The 23,910-nt window shown below is 39.1% G+C and overlaps 1 protein-coding gene across 1 annotated transcript; it reads left to right on the forward strand.

The window, feature by feature from the left end:
• Positions 1-2,998: 2,998 nt before the first annotated feature.
• Positions 2,999-3,553, forward strand: LOC147133345 (insulin-like). Its single transcript, XM_086012656.1, has 2 exons — positions 2,999-3,194; positions 3,322-3,553. Exons 1-2 carry the CDS (start codon positions 3,014-3,016, stop codon positions 3,489-3,491), a joined length of 351 nt encoding a protein of 116 aa, XP_085868782.1. The 5' UTR covers positions 2,999-3,013; the 3' UTR covers positions 3,492-3,553.
• The last annotated feature ends 20,357 nt before the right edge of the window (positions 3,554-23,910 follow it).

Below are 23,910 nucleotides of genomic sequence, written 5' to 3' on the forward strand. Positions count from 1 at the left end.
GAATGGCTCCTTGCCATCCAGGGGCACTACCACGACTCAACACCATCATAAAATGAGTCAAGGAATGAATCTGTCACATCTTATCAAGTATATTCACCATGCGCTGTCTCCTGTCATCCCCCAAAGGCTGTACTGTAGTTGTTTATGGCAACCAACTGTGTGTGAGTTATTTCTGGTGAAGTGGCCCATGAGGTGGCAGCTGTGCAAAACCATTTCACTGCCAAGAGAACCAGATGGTCTGGTGAAGCTTGGTGGCTAACATTTAAATGTAATGGTGTTGAAAGGAAATTAAGACCAAGACAATAATTTCAGAAATCATCTATAGGATGTTTGGGGTAAAAATGAATTTGGGTGTCTTCCTAAACACATATGCATTTCTTTTTAGACTGAGGTTGTAGTCTGTTATAGCTACATAATTATTACATTAAGCCATTACTCACCTACTCACTTGGGATGGTACAATAATTGCTTGCGGTTTTCCCAAACAGTCCGACTCAGGTTAGCAATGCTTGGCGGCACACCAGCATCTTTGTTTGGCACCAACACAGCGTAATATAAACACTCTTTGAAAATGTGAATTATACGGCAAGCTGGGGTGTTTCTTTTGAGGCATTTGAACCAAAGTAACAAAGGACAGGCCAAGGACTGTGAGCTGAATTTATTATATATTCCAACAGTAACAGTCAACTTGTGTACATTGTTCTCTAATTTAGGAGATTATATCGAATCAATACACAGCAAAAGACTCAACTTAATTTCCAAAGTCTAAAGCTTGGTGCTGCGTCAAGACTCAATTGGAGGTACAGGAGGAGACGATGTTAAAGTGGTTTGAGTACCTTGACGGTAGAAAAGTGCCATACAAGTGAAATCCCATTTTCCATTACATTGCTTTATAATTCTCTGTAAATTAGGGGGGTTTATACAGTGCTGGTGTTTCTGACACATTAATGCAATGATAAACACAAACTTGCCAAAATTAATTGAAAATATTTCAACTGTTAGGTAATTACCAACTTGCGTCAACACAGAAAAAAACATACAAAAACACCCACCAGAATGTAATCTAATGGCCATAATGACAGTCCAGCTGGATGTTAGGGATAATATTGTGTATCGTAATTGTGGGAACATTTAGGTTTATTAGTATACCATTTACATTCAAAAGTCCTAATAGCATAAACATTCAAAATCAAATTGTAATTGCAGAGTCACAATACACACAAAGCATCTTAAATTTACTGGCTGAGGTTTGCTTGCAGTTTGCATTTTGATACAAAGGTGCAATTATTCTGCTTATATGCTCCACATGCTTATGGACAGTCTGACAATGTGCAGTTGAATCAAATCATTATCACGACAATACATGATAATATCAATACTACGTATTGGCAGCCCTGGGCTTTATTCATTTAACTAATAAACAGTCTATTGTGGAGTAAGCTGCCTTCTGGGTTCAAATTGGACACTATATAGGCTATTTGTTGCTGATTTTGATTTACAAAAGTGAAGCCATAGAAACAACAAATCTGTGTTCACATTACGATTCCAAATAGCCGGTGGTGCTGTTTATCACAATAGTGGAATTGAACAGAACCAAACTGAATGGATAATGTGTGGAAATATGAACACCTTCCAAAGATTGATAGGCTGAACAGAAGACGTTCCGAAAATAACAGCAATTGTACTATTGTGTAAGGGTACTCGCTGTAACTGATTACAGGAAAAAAAAAAAAGAGTACAGTAGTTATTATTTGCATTCATAAACCCACGACAGGATTAGTGCAGTCCAACCGCATCAACTTCCAATCTCAGCTAAAATAATGTGATGTCTGTCTGGTGTTGGAGGTTGGGCTTCCAAGGCCCAAAAGTAGTCTGGGATAATGCATACTGCAGCTTTTATCTGTAGGGACGTGTTCACTAGTGTAATAGTTAAAATCAGAGGTAATATTTCTTAAGATCACTTCCGCTCTAGTCACAAACTGTATGTAGTGTCTGACAAATAATGGGGACACGGTACAAGCAATGGAAATGAATTGACCTCCACATGACTCTTTTCTATCGCACTTTTTCTGTTAAGTGTCATTGGGGGTGGAATGTCTATCCAAGATACCCACATCATGTAGGCATGAAAACAGTGATGTCAGAGTGAAAGCTGCGCACAAACGATGCTGTGCCTCTTTAGCTGGTGGAGTGGGGATGATGCCTTGCTCAAGGGCATCTTAACAGTAGCCAGGAAACAGATAGCACCTCTCCCATAACTCGTTGTCTTTTCTACATTTTGTCCATAGCACCAATTGAATCGTGACCCTCCGGGTCCAAAACCCGGGACCTTGCAGATGAGCTACTGATGGTCCAAATCTAAACCCTAACAAAGCATATTGGTATGGAATATTTTGCAAGAGAGGTTAATGTATATTATATTCTTCAACACCCCAACAACAAGCAGAGTAGCAAGGGCGACCAACCGTTACTCTTTCTCATTAAGGCCTCAGAACTACAGTATACTGACTTTGGAACTCTTTGAGTAATTTGTGATTTTGTTGCTGACCAAAAGGAGCAGAGAAGGGTGGAAAGGTGATCGGTGTTTGACCAAGAGGTGATCACATCGTCCCGGATCATTAAGCACGGTTTGTTTTACTAATTGATGCTGCAGTCATATGGACCTAAGCAGTCACTTAACGCTTGCTGACAGGAAAATTTGATGCAGACGTCATCTGCGCACATACTACGTGCATTCCCAGGCGATGCTGGGGGTATTAATGGACAGCGGACCTCCAGCTTGATGCCGTCTAGATTTCAGCAGTCCGACTACTGTCACACAGGCCCTTGTCCAGCTTCCTTGCCAACTCTTTAGGTAAGATTTTGTTCTTTAGATGAAGATTTTGTTACGCAGGCTTTTGGATAAATAGTGCAGGTAAATTGTTGATGATTGTTTCATTTTAGGTTGGGTTAGAGGAGCATAGTGCTGACTGCTCTAATTGTCATACCTTTTTGTGTATAGATCTTTTCCATCATGGCACCACTGTGGCTTCATTCCGCCTCAGTTCTGGTCTTATTGGTCATGTCATGGCCGTGTTCCGGAGCCCATTCTTCACAACATCTGTGTGGCCCTAATTTGGTTGAAGCCCTTAATATGGTCTGTGGGGACAGAGGCTTTTTTACCAGTTCCAGGAGGGACATTGACTCTGTGCTACGTAAGACATTGCTGCAAAATTGTAACTTCTGGATCTCAGTTGTTTGATACTAACTAGCATTTTGAAGTATGTTCTGGGGCCTGAGTTTTAAAACAGATCCATGATAATACTTTGTCCCATTTTGCAGGTATCTTACCACCAAAGACTGATGAGGCAACATCAACAGGCGATATTAACGAGATCGTGGGTTACGCCTTTAAGAAAAAGATGGACATGATGATGAAGCGTGATGGCATTGTAGAACAGTGCTGTCACCAGCCATGTAGCATGCTGGTCCTGGATAAATACTGCAACTAAACGGACATCAGCAACTTCGTAATTAGCTTTATCTTTTCTACTCTAGCTTAGAAATGCTTTAATTAAACTCTGCACCTTTCTGTAATTTCTCCCCACAAGACTTGCAGGAATGGAATATCTGCAAAGCAAACGTGAATTAAATATATTTTCCTAGTTTTGTGAATTGATTGTGATTCCTTTTTGTAGTTCTAGCCTGCAATGCAATTTTGTTCTCTTTGGCCAGGTTATAAGACCTGGATGCTTCCAAGATTTTTTGTCGAGAACTTTTTAGTATCATGGATATTTTTATGGTGGCAAGGTAGCACATGTGGAAGTTTGCACATTCTCCTTATGAGTGGCTTTTCTCCAGGTTTCTTCCCAAAACATGAACTGTATGCTACTGCAATAGAAGTCTAAATAACGTATAGGTGTGAATGTGATCTTGAATGGTTGTTTGTCTTCAAATGTTCTGTGATTGACTGGTGACCTGTCCAGAATGTTCTGTGCTTCTCATCTAAAGTCTGATGCATTAGTTGTCTATTGGCCAACAACAATTTAGGCTGTTATACATTATATTATACACAATATAAATATATAATGATTCCGCATAATCTGTTCTCAAGGAAAACTATAATCATTAAGATAATTTTTTATAAACTATCCTAAACAACAACACTATATATAGAGGGAGAAAGCGAGAGGTTGCCGAAAAAGATGGAGCTAGTGGAGCAACTTTGTTATTTCCCAGTTTTCTTGAATGCAGCCTCATGTCTGTATTCTGAGCACATTCGCTTTTGTAACCTAGAGCCTTCTACCAATTGTTGCATTTACAATGCACAATGAATTCTGGTTTTCAGTGGCATACTGTGTTTCACAGAATCCACACAAAGTGCCACAGAAACCCAGAGATAGAGTCTCTTAGTATTCCACTTGAGTTTCCATATTGCAATTTCCTGTGTGAGTCTTATCTGGAGCGAGCTTGGGGTTCACACAGCTCCCTGTGGCCACCTGCTGCCTCTGCTACTCCATCCCTACCACCATTTTTTTTCTTCTTTTTTACGCTCTTCTCACTTTTATGCTCAAAACTCCCTCCAGAGTCTGTGAAATGTCACAATTAGCATGCTAAGAACCAGCAGAGTTTTAACATCGGCCTCATTGTCACTCACTATTTCATGTTCATTTATGCCTCGTCATTCTGTTCCATTGATCAGCCACCCCAATACTGTGTTTTTGTCTGTATTCACACCCTATATATGAGAAGTGGACACAAAGCCTAATGTGTTAAATCTTTTACAAGAAATGACAAGTAGAAGTGTATGAATTATTACGTATCGGGCTTCCACTGTGTGATTCACAAGATGTCATTCTCTTCAGGTCACATTGCAGAGTGAAAGAGGGAGATCAAGCTTCAGCCCCAGAATATGAATTTTATATCTGCAATGCAGCCTTAGATGGAGACACTGTCATAGCGCTGGCTGCTTATCTTGGTGCAGAAAGCCACGTTAATCTTTTTTTATATATTTCTTAACCATCTGCAGCAAAGACATTATTTCACAGTACATTACTTTAGCTGCTGTAAAAGACAGGATTGAAATGTACACGTGTCATCACATTGAAAAGGCGACTTGTATTATTAATGACATTTTATAATGGTTAATGACTTAATTTTCTTTTTATTGTTTTCAAATTATATATACAAATGTGGCACAAGAGTTCAATGGTTACCATCAAAATGAATTATCAACTGTCATGCCATGCCAGCGTCTGACAAATGGAGATAGATTATCGCCCTGCCTCCTGACCTTCACTCTCACTTTGTGTTAGACTCAACTCAACTTTATTTATAGAGCACTTTAAAACAACCATTGTTGCATACGAAGTGCTGTTAATGCAGTAAAAATCAGTCATCCAATAACAGTAAAAACAATAAATCAATAATACAAAAAATACAGCAGGCACCATAAAACACTAAAACAATGCCGATATTCATTGTGACTCAAAAGCAATAGAATAAAAAGGTGTTTGAAGACACGTTTTAAAAATGGACAGGCATTGGGTGGAGGAGCTCAGGTAAGGTGGGGCAAGACCATTTAATGATTTGAAAGCAAATACAAGTATCTTAAAATGAACTCTAAAGTATACAAGGAGCTAGTGAAGGGGGCCCCGAATTAGTGTTATCGGCTCCGTCCTATGAGCACCAGTTAGGAGGCGAGCCGTGGCATTTTGGGCCAATTGGAGATGCTTGGGGGAGGCCTGGATGACTCCAAAATAAAATATTTTGCAGTAATTCAGCTGAGATGTAACGAAGGCATGGCTTACTGTTTCTAAGTGATGTTGAGAAAGGAGAGGCTTTACCTTAGCCAGCTGCCTAAGATGAGAAAAAACTGCATTTAACAACATCTTAACTTGCCAGTTCAATTTAATATCAGTTCAATTTTAAACCCAAGTTCGAGGCAATTGGCTTTAGATAAGATGCCAGAGGGCCCAGATCACCACAGTGGAATGTACAAGAGCCATTTTCGACCAAATACCATCATTTCTATTTGCTTTTCATTGAAATTCAAAAAAATTCAGTGTGGTCCAGTCCTTGACAAAAGGGACAAAAGTGGCCTTAACCCATTAAGGACGGGAGCGCATAACCGTGCTTCTACCACTAGAGCCGGGAGCGCTGTTGCGTCTTTCTACCCTTAAAGCCAAGAAAGCGTACATGTCATTTTCTTTGTATTATTTAACTATCGGTCTCTTAATCAATACAATGCACCAGAATACACATGTGATGGCGTCGTAAGCCCGCGGAGGACGTTCCGGAATTCTTGTGAATCATAATGGCGGTCGCCCGTCAATCGCGGCAGCTCTTAAATGAGTAACTGCAGTGATATAGAAGTACTTGTGGATTTTGAACCAGCAGAATCAGTCGAACGTGATATATAGTTAAGATATATGTTTGCAGACAATGACAATATCGACATCTTTGTAACAGAATAGAGGATGGTAAATATTGCTTCTCTTGCACTCACTGACACTTTTCTGTTTCATTCAAAGATGTAAAAATAAGGATTAATGAACTCGGACCTGTGTGTAAGCCATATGTCTAAGGTCTCAAATTCTTTTGGAATTATGTTTCTGTCTGCTACAGGGGCTGAGATATGAATTATTTTGTAGGTGTTGAATTTCTGGGAAAACCTCAGGTTTTCAAGGGTAATTCCAAAGATGACCTTAGGTTTTGGGGAGCTGTTAAGCCAGGCGCTTTAGGCTTTAATGGGCTATTGAGAAAGTGTCTTTTTTGCTCAGCGGACTAGATCTGAATGTCACTCGCATAGCATTGGAAGGAAATACCATGTTTACTTGAGATGGAAACGAGGGGCAGCAAATACAAAGACAACAGCAAGGGCCCCAAAAAACAACCCTGCGGAACACCATACGACAGAGGGGCAGAGCGGGACTCAGAGCAATTAAGGCTAACACAAAACGTTCTGTCTGCCAAAGAAGATCTAAATCACTCTTGAGCGGTACCACTAATGCCTACCTGGTGTTGTAAGCAAGCCAACAGAATACTGTGGTCCACAATATCAAATGCAGATCCAACAAAACAAGACACACAAAATCTGCGGTGTTATTTGCCAGGAGCTTATCATTAAAAACTCAAAACAGGGCTGACTGTGCTATGCGTCATAGAGAACCTAAAAGAAAAACCTTCATGGAGTTGTGATCATTCAAGAAGGATTTCAACTGCGTGTGCGCCGCTTTTTGAAGATTTTTTTTTAAATAAAAGGCATCTTCAAAATAGGTCTAAAATTAGACAACACACCTTTATCAAGAACAGGTTTCTTGAGCATAAGTTCCACCTCAGCATGTTTAAAATGATGGGGGACTACACCAGAAGACAGATTGCCATTGATAATTGCCCAAACTAATCTACTAATCTAATTTACCACCACCCAACAAGGGACATGGACAGAGGGGTTAAATGTGGAACAAGACTAAAGTAGGGCTAAAATGTGATACTTTGAAAATCAGAAACTAAAGTATCACACATAAAGTGTTTAAGATATATAAAAATATAAGACTAAGAAATTAGTCAATTGTGTCTAACATCACTTGACTAAAATCAAAAGTCAGGAAATCTCAGTGTACCTCATGAGACGTCAATTTGGCAGTGAGGAACAAACATTAGACATGTGCATGTGTTTTGCTTTCTCTTTTGCTTTTTGTGGCTTTTTTTACGTCAATTATTCCAACAGTAGGAATTGTTAAGAATAACAATATAAACCCGAGGCGTCAACATGCACTTATTATCAGAGTGAAGGTTTTTGTTGTATGTATTTTTTATACAATAATGTCAAAATGTGAGATGTATGAGCTGCATTTGTGATGTCCACCATACAGTTATCAAGTTAGCCTTTACCTCTTAGTATAAACAGTTTTTAAATTATTGAATATATTATTAATAAAATAAAATATTAAACATCCCTTTCATCACTCTGTTTCATTAGAATGAATAAATGTAGCTTTGAATTGAAATTTTTGTGTATTTTTTCTAACAGTGTCTAATCAAATAACACAAATGTTGAAGCTTGTTAAGGTATAAAATGGAGAGTAAAACCTGTCCATTTTGTTTCTAAAAGGCTTGGCGCAAGCCAAATGCAGAGAGCAAATTCACTTACATCCACAGGTCTACAATAATCCCTTTGAAAAGGAAAATGAAACAGGACATGGAATAAGAGCTCCTCCACGAGGCTTGTATTCTAAAGAGAGAGTGGGAGGTGTTCAGAGCAGCCAAAACAACCCACGTATGCTCATGCACACTAATAAAGACACACACCATCAACCTGGCAGAATTCATGCTAATGTGATGTGCTTGGAAGCTTTGCCGTTGCTGTAAAAACAATAAACACACTCAGACACAAAAAACAGCAAAGTCGACCCAGAAATACAGAATGATAACGCTGAGGCGATGTCAACACACACATCATCGTTGTTGGACAAACACTTTTACAAGGCTGATTTTATGACGTAAACATGAATAAAACAATTGGCGCTATTCTCATATGTCATCCATTTGAGTCAAAGCAAACATGCTGGCTTCAGAGGAGACTTCCTAGCCAAAGGCACGCCTTCACAACGCGTCTGTTTATTCCATGTACGCCAAGCCTGTGGCGAAACTGTGCCCGGATGTGTCACATTCCATGACGAGCCCGCAATACACTTTGGGACTCGCAATCACGACCACTGGTGCACAGCGCCGAAACGGTCAAAGTCATCCTCTTCCCGGAGAGACATGCGTGTCACGTATGTGTCTGTTTTATAAATGCCACAGGCCTACATGTGCCCTTTCATATCTTTATCTGTGGAGATTAAATAAACATGCCGAGCCACGTGATCACTTAGAGTGGGAGAATCACAGTATCGCCTCATGAATGCACCGCGAAACACCCTGAAAAAAACAAGTCTGTAGTCATGTTTGCTAAATGCTCACACTTTCCCCCTTTTGTCAACATGGTTACCCATCTGTGGTGGTATTACAAAAAAAAAAAAAAAAAAATAGCTAAACACTCATTGTTGAAAGTTTGAACTCCCATTGTAGTGATGGTTGAAATGATGAAACCTTTACTGGTGGGCTGGTTTTCTTTTAATCCCTTTAGGACACGTACATAAACAACTTAACCGTTAGAGCTAGAAAATAAAACAAACATAACAGAAGCGTGGAACTGCCGATGTGGAGCAAATACTTTTGAATGGGCTATGTTCTTTGAACATACTTCAAAGCGGTTTGAATGTATTGATAAAGACGTTCGAACGTACAAATAAGCACAATTCTTTACCTTAATTGCCATTGTCACCCAAGCTAACCCAATCTTTAAACTGTTGTATTTATCGTCTTGTGAATCTTCGTTTTACAAAGCTATATCGATATGCTCTGTCAGTTTACCATCAAATCAGCCGTTAACCTTTTCCGCATGCCTTCAAACTAAAACTTCGCCCTAAAAAAGAAAAGGTCCAAGACTGTAGTTAATTTAGCAAATGAAAGTGTTGTCCTTTACACCATGTGTTGTTTGACTTTTGAAGTATACTTTTGAACATTTGTCTTTCACTCCAAACTGTAGCACATCCTGACTTTTATTCAAGCATCTTCGTTTTGAACGCCGAATATTAAAATAGCAAAGTTTAATCCTCACTATTTGTTTTTACAGTTATTTCATCCTCCACTGTCCTCATCAAGCCTGCAATGTACCCGCAAGTGTGTTATGTAAATCAGTTATTTTAATTAGAATAAGAAATAAATGGCTTAAATTTTAAGCCACTATGAGCTTCGACGTTAATAAGGGGAAATGTTGAAATCTGTAATGTTCTGACCAGTGTTCTAAACAACACATTGGTTGAGAGACAACTATGAATCCAATGTATCTTGTGAATACGATAACATAAAGCATGTCCTTTTTATTCTTCTTTTTACCCAAGGTTTCACCAAAAAGTCATTCCGTCTTTTCATCGGTTCACATGTTCATGTTCATTTTTATATTTTATTTTATTTTATGTTTTTTTACAATTACTGCTGCAGGCTAAGATTTTAGTTTTATTTTCGGAGGTGAAAAGAAAGAGCATTACTCACAAAAACAACAGAATGACAGAAGGTTATCTTGTTCATAGACCAGTGGGGTGTAAAAGTGCTGAAAATTAATCTGTAATTAGCATCCATTTGGGACCGCGTTTCCTGTAAGGTCATAGAGCGAGAAACCCATGAAAAATGTCCCTTCAGGACTCAAACCTAATTAAAACTCACTGTTATCCCGCTGTTCAAGCGCTAAAAGTTATCAGCACGATTAATAGCCTACCCCTAAAATGCTCTGTTTACCAATGGCTGAAAAGATGAAGAAGTACAGTGTATGAAGGTTTTTTGATGACAATAACCGCAATACTTGTGGCGATATTTTCTACATTACTCTAATGAACACAGGGAACCACCTGGAAGCAAAGGAGGAGAAACTGAATAGAGCAGATACACAGAATGCAGAATACACGGTCTTTGGACTAACAAGGCAAAAGTTTATAAATGTGTTAACAGGACTAGAGTCACCATGTATAAGGAACAACATATTAATAAATTGGTACACATACTTTATATACAATACAAATACACTATTTACAACTAAAATAAAAACATAAGCTTGTATTATAAATACAAGCATAACGTGGGCCAAAATTCAAATGTCTTTCTTTCATCATAGAGTCGATGTTATTCAAAAGACATTTAATTCAGATTGTGATTCGAGCAAGGCAATTATTATTGGAGCTTTCTTGTTTTGTTGTATTTTGGACAATTGCATCCTTTTCCTAGTGGTTGGCAATCCGTGGCTCCTCTTTGATCCTTCTGCTGTGGCTCTCTGTGGGTTTCAGATTAGTGTTAGGGTTTCAATTTATTTTTTTTCAAAGTAGCTTTTTTTTTTTGTGTGTCACACACAGACACACGATCGCGACTGAAAGGTGGCCTCCAAGTGCCCACTTCACAGCGGCCAACTTTACAACATCCGCCAGTGGGGGTCTTGGTCTTCCTTATAAACGTACTATGCGTGCACCGATTTCCTGCACCGACTCCAGCTAGTCCGTGCTTTCGCCATGTAGACCACGCTGAAATTAAAGGGAATGAGAGGAGCCGCTTTGATAGGTCGGGAATCAAGTCTGCTGTGTTCACTCCCACAACGGCACATTTATATAAAAATGCTAAAAGAAAACGAAAATCCACCCATGCAAGCAATTAGACTGCACTTTGTGATAGACTTGTGCTGGGCACAATAGTAGCGCCCTGTAAATTGGTCAAACATATCAATGTGAGTGTGAATGGTTGTCTGTTTATAATTATTGTGTGTGGCCTACCACTGACTGGTGACCAGTCCAGGAGTGTACCCCAAGTGACCTCAATGACGACAAGCACTATAGAAGATGGATGGATGGGTGGTTATATTGCACTTCTTAATTCAGACCATGGCATTTTAAATGTATTTACCCTTTGGCATGCTTAGTACAAAGCAACAAAAAGGCTACTCATTATTTCCATCGCATATTTTATCATCCTGTTTTTTCTGAATGTTCAGTGGTAATAATGGACTGTCCATTTTATGTTCCCAACCCCACTCGAGGCTTACGGTCATCATTTTAAATGGTGCAGGGGATATTGGATTCCTGACAGATTGTCAATGATGCAAACAAATGGTGATTATGGTCTGTGGTCCTAAAAGAATATTTTGGACATATTTATCGATGGCAGCTCATTGGATACACTGACAAGCTGTATGTCTCAAGCAGTATTATTGAGTAAGTGTGCCATTAGGATTGTTGTTTAGACGCTTGGACGCCTTTACAGGGAATCGATTTGTAATTTTTCTGTCAAGATGAATAAACCGGTGAATTAGCTTGAGTTAATATGGATAGAGTATTTGCACTCTGAGGTGAAGAAGTAGTCATCTGTAGTCCAATGGTCAAGTCTCTGTGGTGATCTTTCACATGTTCTTCTTGCCTGTCAGAGTGTCAGCAAGGGGACTCACATGTACAGTACATACTGTACACAGGTTGTCCATCAGAGAACACATTCTCGCCTCCACAGCTTGCTCTTTACAACTTTCTCCGAAGATAGGAGATGAGGCATCTCAGGGGGAAGTCACGCTGGCCTTTTGGATCGCTAAAATGTGACATCCAAATGACCTTTTTCCCCCAGAAAGCTCTCACTCGGCTGTAATGGCAAAAGCACATCTTACATGGAATGCAATGTGGCCTCCGAATTACTGTAAACACAACCATGACAACCATTTGAGCATGGTGACTGACCACATCCTCACATTATCAACGACAGAAAAAAAAAAAAGTGTTTTCTTTTTAATTGAAATGAAATCTAAGAAATAATGTTTATTTTTTAATTTTAATTAAAAAGCACAAACTAGTGTCAGTCGTTTTGTGTGATGCGATGGCCTATTTTATATTGATTGGCTAGTGAGTTCGTCAGCATCATTATGCCAAAATTGCACGAAACCATTCACGTTAATGCAGATAAAGGTACGGCTCAAGGGATGTATTTTCAAGTTCCTTATAATACACCAAATTGGGTTCCAGTGAACACCCGTTTAAAATTAGAGTCGGACCAGACTATAGTCTATACAATTTTGTTTACCACCGGAAAAATGAATGATAGGCGATAGAAGGGTACCCACGCTGCAGACGGATGATGAATAACGGGTGCTCAATTTGTAGTAAAATGCCCAGCTCTGGCAAAATCCACTGGCTTGCGAGAAGGCAAACAGTAATAAGTATGTAGGAGCTATTTCATTTTTTCTTTGACTTGAATTTATATGCATGGCCCTTCTTTTTTTTAAATATCTATCAGCACTAGATGTGTGATTCAGAATGAAAACGGCTATGTTTTGCATCCTTGGAGTTCACGCTTTGTATAGGGCATAATACAAGTAATAAAGTAAGATTTATTACGTTGACCAAAAGGCATGCATTCTGAATGGTGCTCCAATCTGAGAAAAGCCATTCTTTCCATTCGGCCTTACGCACACACTCACGCACAAGCAAATAAATACAGTTATGAGGATGATATGCGGAAAGGGGGCTATCTATTTCCACAGTAGAACCAAGCTATTACGGCCAGGGCAGGTATTGTGATTATGCAGTCAATTACAGCGGCATAGCGCGGCACCCCTCATGAATGATCCGAATGGGACGCTTAATTTTCTGACGCCCATAGTTCAACTGGCAGGGTGGTGACTGCAAACCGCAATAAAATTCCATATGGTCATTCCTAACAGTGAAAAGCACAAAACAAATTATCAATATCTGATTAAATAAGATGGACTAACTAGATCTAATGTTGCATCAATGTATTTTTCTTGTACTCAACTGAATCGATTTTCAAATTATGTGGGTTTTTTTTCAATTGTTCTATGTTAGAATGAGATGCCTTGCTCGCAACATAGTTAGGTTGGGTATCATAACAAAGTGTACCGGTAACTTGCAATAAGATACATGCATCTATCTATCTATCTATCCATCTATCCATCCATCCATCCATCCATCCATCCATGACAGCATTTTGTAGAAAGCAGGTGATGATTCAAATATTATGAAATGATAGAAGGAAAAGTTTTCATCTAATTAAAAAAGAGGGAGGAGTCTTCTTTGGTTGGTATAAAGGAATCAGCTTGTGAGCATGAGCCACTAGCACCTACCTTGTGATTCCGCCACCTATTAAATTATTGCAAAATATGTCAGCCTGTTGGGAGGTCTATAAAGCATGAGGCTTTTATTTGCAAACACAAAATTTCATCGGTTCATTTTTTTTCCATCAATAAAAAGGGAATTTTTGCTAACTAATAATACATACCTGCCGGGACATAATTATGGACGCACACATCACACAAAGCAAGCAGTGACTACTTTACAACATGCAGTAAATCACCACTCTCCACTAATTCGGTTGCGAGTGTTAAGTTCATCACTGTATTTCAAATGAGCTCGGTTAATGCTGTGTGATGGTGGCTTTGATCTGCAGCAATTACATTTACTAACCTTTTTTATAAAGTGGAAAAAGACATTTATTTTATGTGGGGGACGCACACTGCAAGTAATTGACAAACACTATCCATTAAGGTATTTAGTATGGACCACTAATAGAGGAAATAAAGTCCAGTGAAACCCCTCACCCTGGACATTCAAAAAATTCACCTTTGCGTGGATTTTGAGGAAAAACACTTTTCCTTGGCTAATTAGAGATGGTTTCCCGGTGAGTATACGTTGCTTATTAATGAAGTGAAGACAAGTTATAAATTCAGCTTATCATTGCTAATGCATCTTTCCAAATAATCACTTTTATTCACCTCCATATGGTGCGTCAGTTGGGCCATAGTGGTTGACCACAGGTTCAAGTCTCCGCAGCTCAGCCTCCCCTGAACAAGACATATGCCCTCACTAGACTGGCTGGGCTCAAATGGCACAACCTGGCTGGCCAGGTAACACACACACACACACTGGTCAACACGCAGTCAGCGACATGTGCTGTTTTGTGGAAACTGAAGAAAAGATGTTTCATGCAGTTCCTGTCACTTTTCCATTTAGTACACGTCAGGCAATAGCAGCAAAACAACCATCTGTGAAATTGGTGTGAAAAACAGTATGATGGCAAAATAACATTATGGCATTCTTGGTAGGTGCCATTAATGAATTCTATTCTTGACAGGTCAATACACTTCACATTACATTTACGGTAAGAACCAGTGGTGGCCAGTCAATAGATGGTGGTAAGGTGGTCGTCACATTACTTTTCCTTGAAGAAACAAAATAACATATAAAATATTGATAACAAAAAAATTGTTTAGAAATATATGTATCGCTAGTTTTATATGAGTAGTAATATTTATTTCAAATTTTACGTTAAAGTTGCTGGAGCTGAAAAAATAGGTTACTTACTAACCCCCGTTTTTTTTTCCCAGCACCAGTAAGCTATGATATGCTGTGATACGTAATCAGCAAGGACCTCATAAGACAAATGCCTTGAAGGTTGTACAAAATGTGAATTCTACCAAAACATCTAGCGTGAAAAATACACCTCATAGGTCATTCATGACAGCTAGAGACTTCTGAAAATGTCGCGGGACTTCAGCAAATCTCATTAGACTTTAAATTCTGAAGGCTAAAAAAAGAAGAGATGGACTACACATACTAGTTTTAAAACACGGTGGATATTCTAAAATAAAGTCAAGGTAACATTCATGTCATTGCACACTGAAATGAAACCTCAAGCTGATCCTTTCTCAGTCATGTTTCTCATTGTTGCACATTTAGAAATGTCCTGACATACTTTCCTGAGCTCGTGCTGCGTCGTTTTATGTGCTTGTCAATTCTGATTGCGATCATGAAGAGATCTGACCCACCAGTGCCCATTGCTCAAATAAACAAGCTTGGAGCATACAGATACTTTCAGTGGAGGCTTGTGAACAAGGCTTTGCTAGAGGCAATTATCTGTCTAACAAGCACTGTCTGCGAGCCACCGCAGAGGCCTCTAGTTGAGTCAATTAGCCTAAATTATACATTGAGTTATACCTAATTAACACCTTAACAGGATCAATACAGCCAATCAGTTATCTATATGAAAAGCTCTAAACCTTTCATTTGAAAGGTCAGGAGGATACAATGAGTTTACAAGGAGTGTGCTGGCTTTGTCTTTTCTAACTTCGCGTATACAACAAATGTGGGCTCTTCTTTATGCAGTCCATACAGTAAAACTCTCAACACGTTTAATTGAACCCAATTCCCCATATCATGTTTTGTCATATTAGCCAGTTTATTCGGAAATATTTTTTTCACTAACTACACAAGGTAGCAAGTTTGCTCTATCGTGGCAGACATGTTAAATATAATGACAGAAAAGCATCAATAACAAAAATTATGCATCCTCTTCAGCCATAGCCATGGTGACGGGTAAACTGCTTGAAGATTGGGAAATCTAATCACAAGACTGCTCCCAATGTGCAAGATCCCTGTTGGGGAGATCAAGTTTCTGACGCGACAGAAACTCATCAGATTGTTGGTGCGGAATAGCCAATCACTTTTCATTTCCCCTGTTAACAACATGATTAATGACACAGGACCAGACTTGAAATCAGCTTTGATTCAAAAGTGAGCTGGCCAACTCGGAAACGTATTTGAAAGTGGCTTAATATGCAGTGCTTGTCCAGCTTAACAGTCTGTCTGGAAGGATCATTCTGGTCACATCTGACAGCCCTGATGGATTCAAACCGACTGTGCACCTCAAGCTCCACCTGCTCCTTTTGTTCCAACACTACGCCAGCACAAGATGCACACAATCACATCGTTAACGCAAACATCCGCAAGCAACACATCCCCACGTAGGCCGAGTGTTTACGCTCACACACACAAGCGTCCCAACCTCCAACAGCTGTGACAGCAGGAGGTTAGGACTGTGATGAATTAGAAACATCTGCAGACTGCAAATTAATGAGAGAAATCATCTGTAAAGAATTCCGCGTGGCACATATTCATCTGCTCGCTCGTGCATCGAGGACGGGGTGAAATGCAGCGACATAACATGCAATAAGCAAACCATCGCCTCAGTCCGCGGGAACACACTTTAATCATTCCAATGCCTCGTAATGGTTTTATGATTAAACGTATTTCTCTCGGAGCTGTGTGGACTAACCACACAATTTATGGAGGTTCTTACACTTTAAAAATTCATGGTCATAGACAACCGCAGTGGCTCACAGTGGGCCAAACCAAACAATGTGGACCGTGATGATTTTTGGCTACTGGGATTCTGATCATCGGAAGCCGCCATCTCCCTCTGCGCTGCTGTTTTGGTTAGCAACACGTTTCAAACAGGTTCAGCAGTTGACTATTTAATGTCTGTGTGTTCTCCAAACAATAGAATAACGAAGATAATTCCACTCACACACGGGAATTTATTTGCAGGATTTTTTTTTGCATTAAGTGAGTACCATGGGAAATGACATCTGTGTGAAAGACACTAGTATGTTAATTGCCACGTGTCTTTCTGTCAAATCCAAAAGTAACCTCACCTCAAATTAATGCTTCAAAATTTTTAATCTGAGTTGTTCATCATGTTACAGTTCGGACCTGTAAAGGTTGCTTTTCCACCGTGATACAGTTTACAAGAGTACCGACATTTTCAGGTTACACTCAGTTACGTTGTACTTATTGCTTGTCATTTGATTGTTCTACATGTATGATCAAAACGTGTTTTACCTACAAATAATAATTACTGTAAGAATGACCTGACTACTTACTGCATTAGAGTAAGTTAGTAATGGACTACAGCACATTCTGACTTATGTACAAATTTGTGCAACATAAGTGTAAATTGAGCACATCCTGCAGTTTGGTACTTTAAATAGCATTAAATAATAGCAGAAAGACCACTTGTAATTCATCAATGAATTTAAAAAACAACACAGTATAGAACACCACTGTGTATAAAAAGTGAAAAACAACATCAATAGATATATATAAAGTCAATATTTGTGTTGCCCACTTTATTTTCTTTTATCGTAATTATGATTCTTTGTTGACCAGCAGGGGTGTGTTAAGCTCCGCTCCATACAAGTGAAATGGTGGAAATGCCAAATAATGCGTACTGTACCAAATTGAATCGAACCGTACTGCTGATAATGGAATACAACGGCTGCTGATCTTCCCTTAAGCAAGCATAGTAAGATGAAGATTAACCACTGCACCTTTAAACAGATGCAATCCTTTTCTCCTGCCTAAAATTGGAACACCCCAAAAAAAAAACCCTTCTACCCAGCACCACCAGCCCTTATATTGCTGCTTTGTGATAACAATTCGAGCTTTTGTCTGTGGGCCTGACCCTGCTTCCACCTTTCTAGCAGGCCAATAATGCCGGCAGGAAATTGAAGATTTGGTTCATTTGGGCTTTGTACTTTGAAGCACTGGGGAACATGTGCCAAAGCAGTCCTGAATTTGGGTCATTCCCAAATTAAATGAGACCACATTAGCTTTACATATGACTAATAAACCAGTCCTGATAAATACAGCACACTGCATCTGGCACATACTTCATATCAGTTATCTTCCGTGGAAATGTTTTCACACCTCAAGATAAATGAAAACACGTTGGTTGCTTTAAACTCCTGAAGATATCATCATCTGAGCTAAAACTACAAATATTTTGAACACCTTAAAGACAATTTGGAATGTTTGAAAACTGAAACATAGAAAAATATACATAATACAAACAAAAACGAATAACTGAATATTTATATGATAAGCAACCATTACATTTTTAGATGTGTATTTTTATCATTAGTTCATCTTAAATTCCAGCATACAAGTCGAATATTCATCCAAGAGTTGTAGTGTATATTACATATTGTATATCCGTTATCTGTCAAGTTTTATTGATACTGGACTGGATGTGATGGCACACAATTCCCCTCCTGGCTAAGTCAGAATAAATAAGCAATGTCATAAAACCATTTGCGAGTTCTGTGAAGAGTTGGCCAACCCATTAGCATAGTCTGACATTGTCTGTGACAGTAAAAAATGGAAAACAACCATCACGCAGGTGTCATAAATACCAATAATGTTTTCATGGGATGTAACAGAAGGCAATGTTGTACTGCATTTATAACTAGCATCCCCATCCGCCTGTGCAGACACAATTATATCAGCAGGTTCATGCGTAACAACAGGAGGTCATGATGCAAATGTCATCAATGGATCATCTCAATGTTCCCACATGAGCCCTGGCTTAAATATTATCCTGCTTCTGCAGTTTGTATATGGAGCGGTTTATATAAGGTTGATAAATTGGGAATGGTATCGTTGCTGTCCTATTATAAGACCGAAAGTCCACTATATGATAATTATCTGTAGTTGAATAACCAATGAAAACACGTTTTATAATGGCAAGTTAAGCATTGGCCACCATAACTGTCCCGTTCAAAAAGTACTTTGTCTTCAGACACTAAGTCCAGCATTCACTTTTGGAGGCAAAATTGACTCAATTTTTTTCGAAACTAATACTAAAACTACTCTTTTCTTTTTAAAGTAAACTAATAAAAACTAACAACCCTGCTATAAAAAAAACTAATTATAACTGATAAGCTCCAGCACGCCTGCGACCCTCGTGAGGATGAAACGATTCAAATAATGAATGATGGATGAAATTAAAAAAACGAAAATCAGAACAAAATAAAAAGTAACTATGAAAAATGCCAAACTTTTATAACCCTGGTTTGAACTGGGAAAATATAACTTCGATGCCTCCGATTTTTTTTTTTTTAGACTACCTGTCATGATAACCACTGCGTCTTGCGATGGACTCAAACTGAGTTCACCGTTCTTTACACACATTTGGAGGCTTCACGGAGATGTCACAAAGGAATCAAGCATAACATTGAAACACTGAAACATTATTCCCGGGTGCATATAACTTAAATGTAACATCTTAAATCAAGGGACAATAGTACGCTTTACTATTTTTTTTTTTAAACAGTACATTTGGATATTCAGGGATAACAACGATGACTACCTGTATGCTGTATTTTAGCATTACACTTTGGGTGAAAGAGGTTCTTTCTTCCTACTGGTGTATTAACCATAACAATGATTTGGGTAACTACCATAGCTGCTCATGTCAGGCGACCGTGAAAACAATTTAATTGGGTAGTGGTCTTTTGTACTTAGCTGAGTGTATGCTGTCATCATAAATGGAGGCTGTGACAGCAGAGAGGCCATTATAAAGGTGGACTTTGGTGTACCATTGTTGGTATAAAAAAAAAAAAGACAAAAAAAAAAGAATAGTGCTGCAGGACTTTAGATCAAATAAGCTAAGGTGCACCATGGCCAAGCTTATTGATCCTGTGGTATTATTGACATAGTGCACAAGGTGGCAAAAGTCAATCTGTCAACAATTTTCCCAAGATGTTGTACACTTCCTATGATGAGTTTTCTCAACGGGAATCTCATTTCACAAGGAGTTCTACAAAATATGTCATCTTGATTTAAATCGGCTCCTTTTCATTGTAATGAAAACTGCTTTTACATCTCATCCTTGTGCGCGGCGCTAATGAGAATACATGGCTGGCAGAGGGTGGGAAAATAAAACTTTTGTCCTTCAAGCGGTGAGGCAGAAACATTCAAATTAATTCACATAAAAGTGCATAAAAGAAGGGTTCGGCCCCCGTGTCTTGCTGACCTTTATTACATTTCTTCCACCATCAGTCACTGTCACCTCACTTCATGGTTTCAAGAACTTTGCAGTCGCTTGCCATGAGCTGCTTATTTTTTGGGTGGTTTTTGAAGAATTGCTAGAGTCATCGTTGGATGACAATAAAAATCCTTGTGGGCAAAAGTGCAATTGATGTTTTAATTGACTGTTTACAGCACTGTTTTGCATCTGTTTTATTATAATGCATGCTTTGTAATTGCTGAGTGTAGGTGTATAAATCTATCCATCACATCAGGGCTCATGCTAAATGTTTGTATCCCACGGAGGTGGGAACGTTTGCGAGTGTTGGCGAAGGTAGCGCATGTCGAGTTCCCATCATGTTTTGTCAGGGTTCGTTCAAACTTGAGCATGCGACAAAAAAAAAAAAAAACTGTTGGTAAACGTTTGGCAAACGTTTTCAACCTTGAATGTGAACCCTGACTAGATCTCAACATTTGCTACTTTCTCAAACACTCGCAAATGTTCACCCTTCAGTGGGATACGGTCCTAATGCAGCTTTTAATCACTACACATGCAGAGGGGACTACAATGCTTCCTGAAAAAAAAAAAAAAAACTCTTAAACTGACATGCTAATGTAAATCAAATAGCCAATCTCACTTTGATTTGTGCAGATATTGCACACCTGGCATACTATACAATTTCATAAAGAAAAACATCCTACGAGATGGAGTTTCCAAAATATAACATCTGGGGACAATGAACAAAATGAGATTCAGGGGGAAATAAGGACATTAACCCAACAGTTGATGACTTATTAAAAATCACGCTCCGATACTTTCTCCACATCTTTCATTGCTCTTCATTTAGTCTTCCATTGAATCGCACCATCCCTTCCTTTGCGTGCCAGTGGTATCAGCCTGAGATCATACATGATCAGAATACATAAGCATGCTGTCATGTCGCAGCGTTATGCAAGTGTGTGTGACACGTATACGTGCATGTCTGGGAGGGCCGTGCATGACAGTGTCACGGCAGACCGCTGCTACTGGTGGCAGCTGTCTCCTTGCGTATCCATGTTTGCTCTGACACTTCATCATTGTTGTGCGGCAGTGCTCAGGACACATTGAGTTTGCCTCAGGTTACCCCCTTCCTCCAAAGAGGTAAGATACCCCAGAGATGTAAGTTCTTAATCACACGCCAAACCTGGGAGATGTCAGCATATGCGTGCGTGCGCGTGTGACTTATAGATGTGTATTTGCAGTCTTGTTGGTATTTTGGGACAGCTCACAGATCAAAGTGGGATGAGGAGGAAAAGAAAGGCATCCAGTTCTATGTTTTTATGATCTTACCCAAGGGCATGCTACAGTGAATACATCATGATAGACTGAATGCATCCTTCTGTTATTTGGAGCAGGCTGTACTCTTGCTGACTCTTTGAGTAAACATCTCCACAGACTGCAGTTTTATAATATTAAGCCAAAATACCATGGGATATCTAAGTTTGCTGGCTAAATGTATTCATCAATAATGGTAGCAGAAATAGGTGGCACGATGGACAGGTTTGATCATTAACATGAAAAACAATAATACTAAATTCGACAGTTTGGTGAAAGGTGATTCCCCAAAACATCCAATGTCTCAGTATTCAAAAAAGTACTAAAATGTGCAGACAACACTCACAGTCAGTGGAATTGATCCCAAACATCAGCAGTGAACAGCGCCATAGAGCAACATACTTATTGCAGTGTTCGCATTCTTTGACCTGGTCTTGTCGCTAGGCAGACTTCCTCAGACGTTGGAATTGCTTTTCAAACTTCAATTTGAAAAACATCATTCAAATGATTCATTTCTGTACACGTATGCTCTAACACACCTTTTTCACAGGGAATGGTGGGGCAAAGCAGAGACTTCCATTGTTTTCATATATTTCTCCTGTGCCATACAAAGTTAAGTTAAGCCCATTCCAAAGTAAAACAGTGTCACGTTTGCAGGAGCGGATGGAGCCAGAGGGAGAGAAAGAATTCGAGTCTGGCACACAAGGCCATCCATCACAGTGAGAAAAGGCTGTGAACCGTTACAGCCTGCAGCATGTCAATGTTCTCTTCCTGACTGGATATGTCACTCTGCTTCCTAATGTCAGTGCATGATGATGCCCGTTTCATCACACGTAACAGATGTTTTTGATGGAAGAATATCCACCCAACCTTCTATTTTTGAGGTGTTGATGAACAATCGCTGCTGACAGTTTCATTCCACTTTGATTGCACTGCAATGGTGCTTTCATATGCCTCAGAACTAGGCCTAGGATAATAAATCGGCTAATTCGGTTAAGTTGACCACAAATACTGGTCAAAACTAAATATTCTGCCTCTAATCTATAATTAATCATTTTAAAACCATAATTGCGACACCCGGAACCAGTGATTGGCCACTTCCGTGTTTCTGCACGAACATTCGTTGCTGTACAGACGTTCTTTTCTAGCGACAAATATCCATGGAGATGAAGATGTTGAGGAGCAGGTGATCGACTGTGAGTCTAAAGTGACTGTGACTGAGTGATTGAAATATAAGTGTGACAGTCATGGCAAGATCCATTACAGTCTTTTTTTTTTAAGTCCTCGCATCCACTGTGGGGCCATCGGAGCAGCCTAAATGGCCGCGAGAACAAGAGAGAAAGCACAACACCAGACACTCTCTGATACAAAAATTTATATGAAAATTAGGGCTGGGAAAAAGATCATTTCGCGATGTATCGTGATTCTTTTTTCCAAGAAGTATGTTGATGAAGTTTTGATACTTTCGTATTACACTACTTATGTTATGTTTTGCACATTCTGTAACATACTTTTGGAACATATGAGGTTCTTAAAGCTGAGCTTTGTGAATGGATTTTTTATTTATTGCACTGCTGTGTATCGGAAACAGTTACTGCAACAGTTTATGCACTTTTGAATTGTGACACTTGAATAAATGTCAAATGGCACTTAAGTTAAAACTTTGGAAACATATGCCTCAGTTTTTTTAAATATTTATTTTTATAATATTTAAGTATCGCAATACGTATCGGATCGCACCCTAAGTATCGAGATCTGTATCGAATTGGGACAAAAGTGTATCGTCCCAGCCCTAATGAAAATGTTGTATACTTTTAAGTTAGTAAAGTGTTAATATGCATCAACCTTTGCAAACGTAAGTGTTATTTATAGATGCATGTTTATCACTGTTGAAACATTTTATGGGGAAAAAAAAGTCATCTGGGCAGTGTGTGTACTCGAGTGATTGATGGAATTGATGGAATAATCTAAAAAAAATATTGTAAGGACCAGGAGCACTACGAATACTTCCACACACATACAGTACATAAGGAGCCCTGGCCCGATCCAGAAATATGGAAAAGCATTTTGGTGGGATCGACTTTTCTTCTTTAATCAATTTAACAATCACTTCAAGCAATCACTTTTCAAGTTGAAAAAAAAAAATTGGTAAAACAGTATTAAGCTTTTCTTTGTTGTGTATACATTTATAATGAACCCAAGTAAATTTAAATTTAGGAGTCTGGGGCAGCGAAATGTTGAGCCAACTGCAACACACACAAACCCGCACAATATTTGTTTTTTCAGGCTCAGCCGCAATCAGTCTTCACATTAGCATGTCGGCACCATTGCCGATCGATCATCTGCCCGCTCCCAACGTGTGCTTGCATTTGTTCAATCGCAACT

The sequence above is a fragment of the Filicampus tigris genome, chromosome 17 (assembly GCF_054856515.1).
Source record: "Filicampus tigris isolate MCC_2025a chromosome 17, RoL_Ftig_1.0, whole genome shotgun sequence".
Lineage (NCBI taxonomy): Eukaryota > Metazoa > Chordata > Actinopteri > Syngnathiformes > Syngnathidae > Filicampus > Filicampus tigris.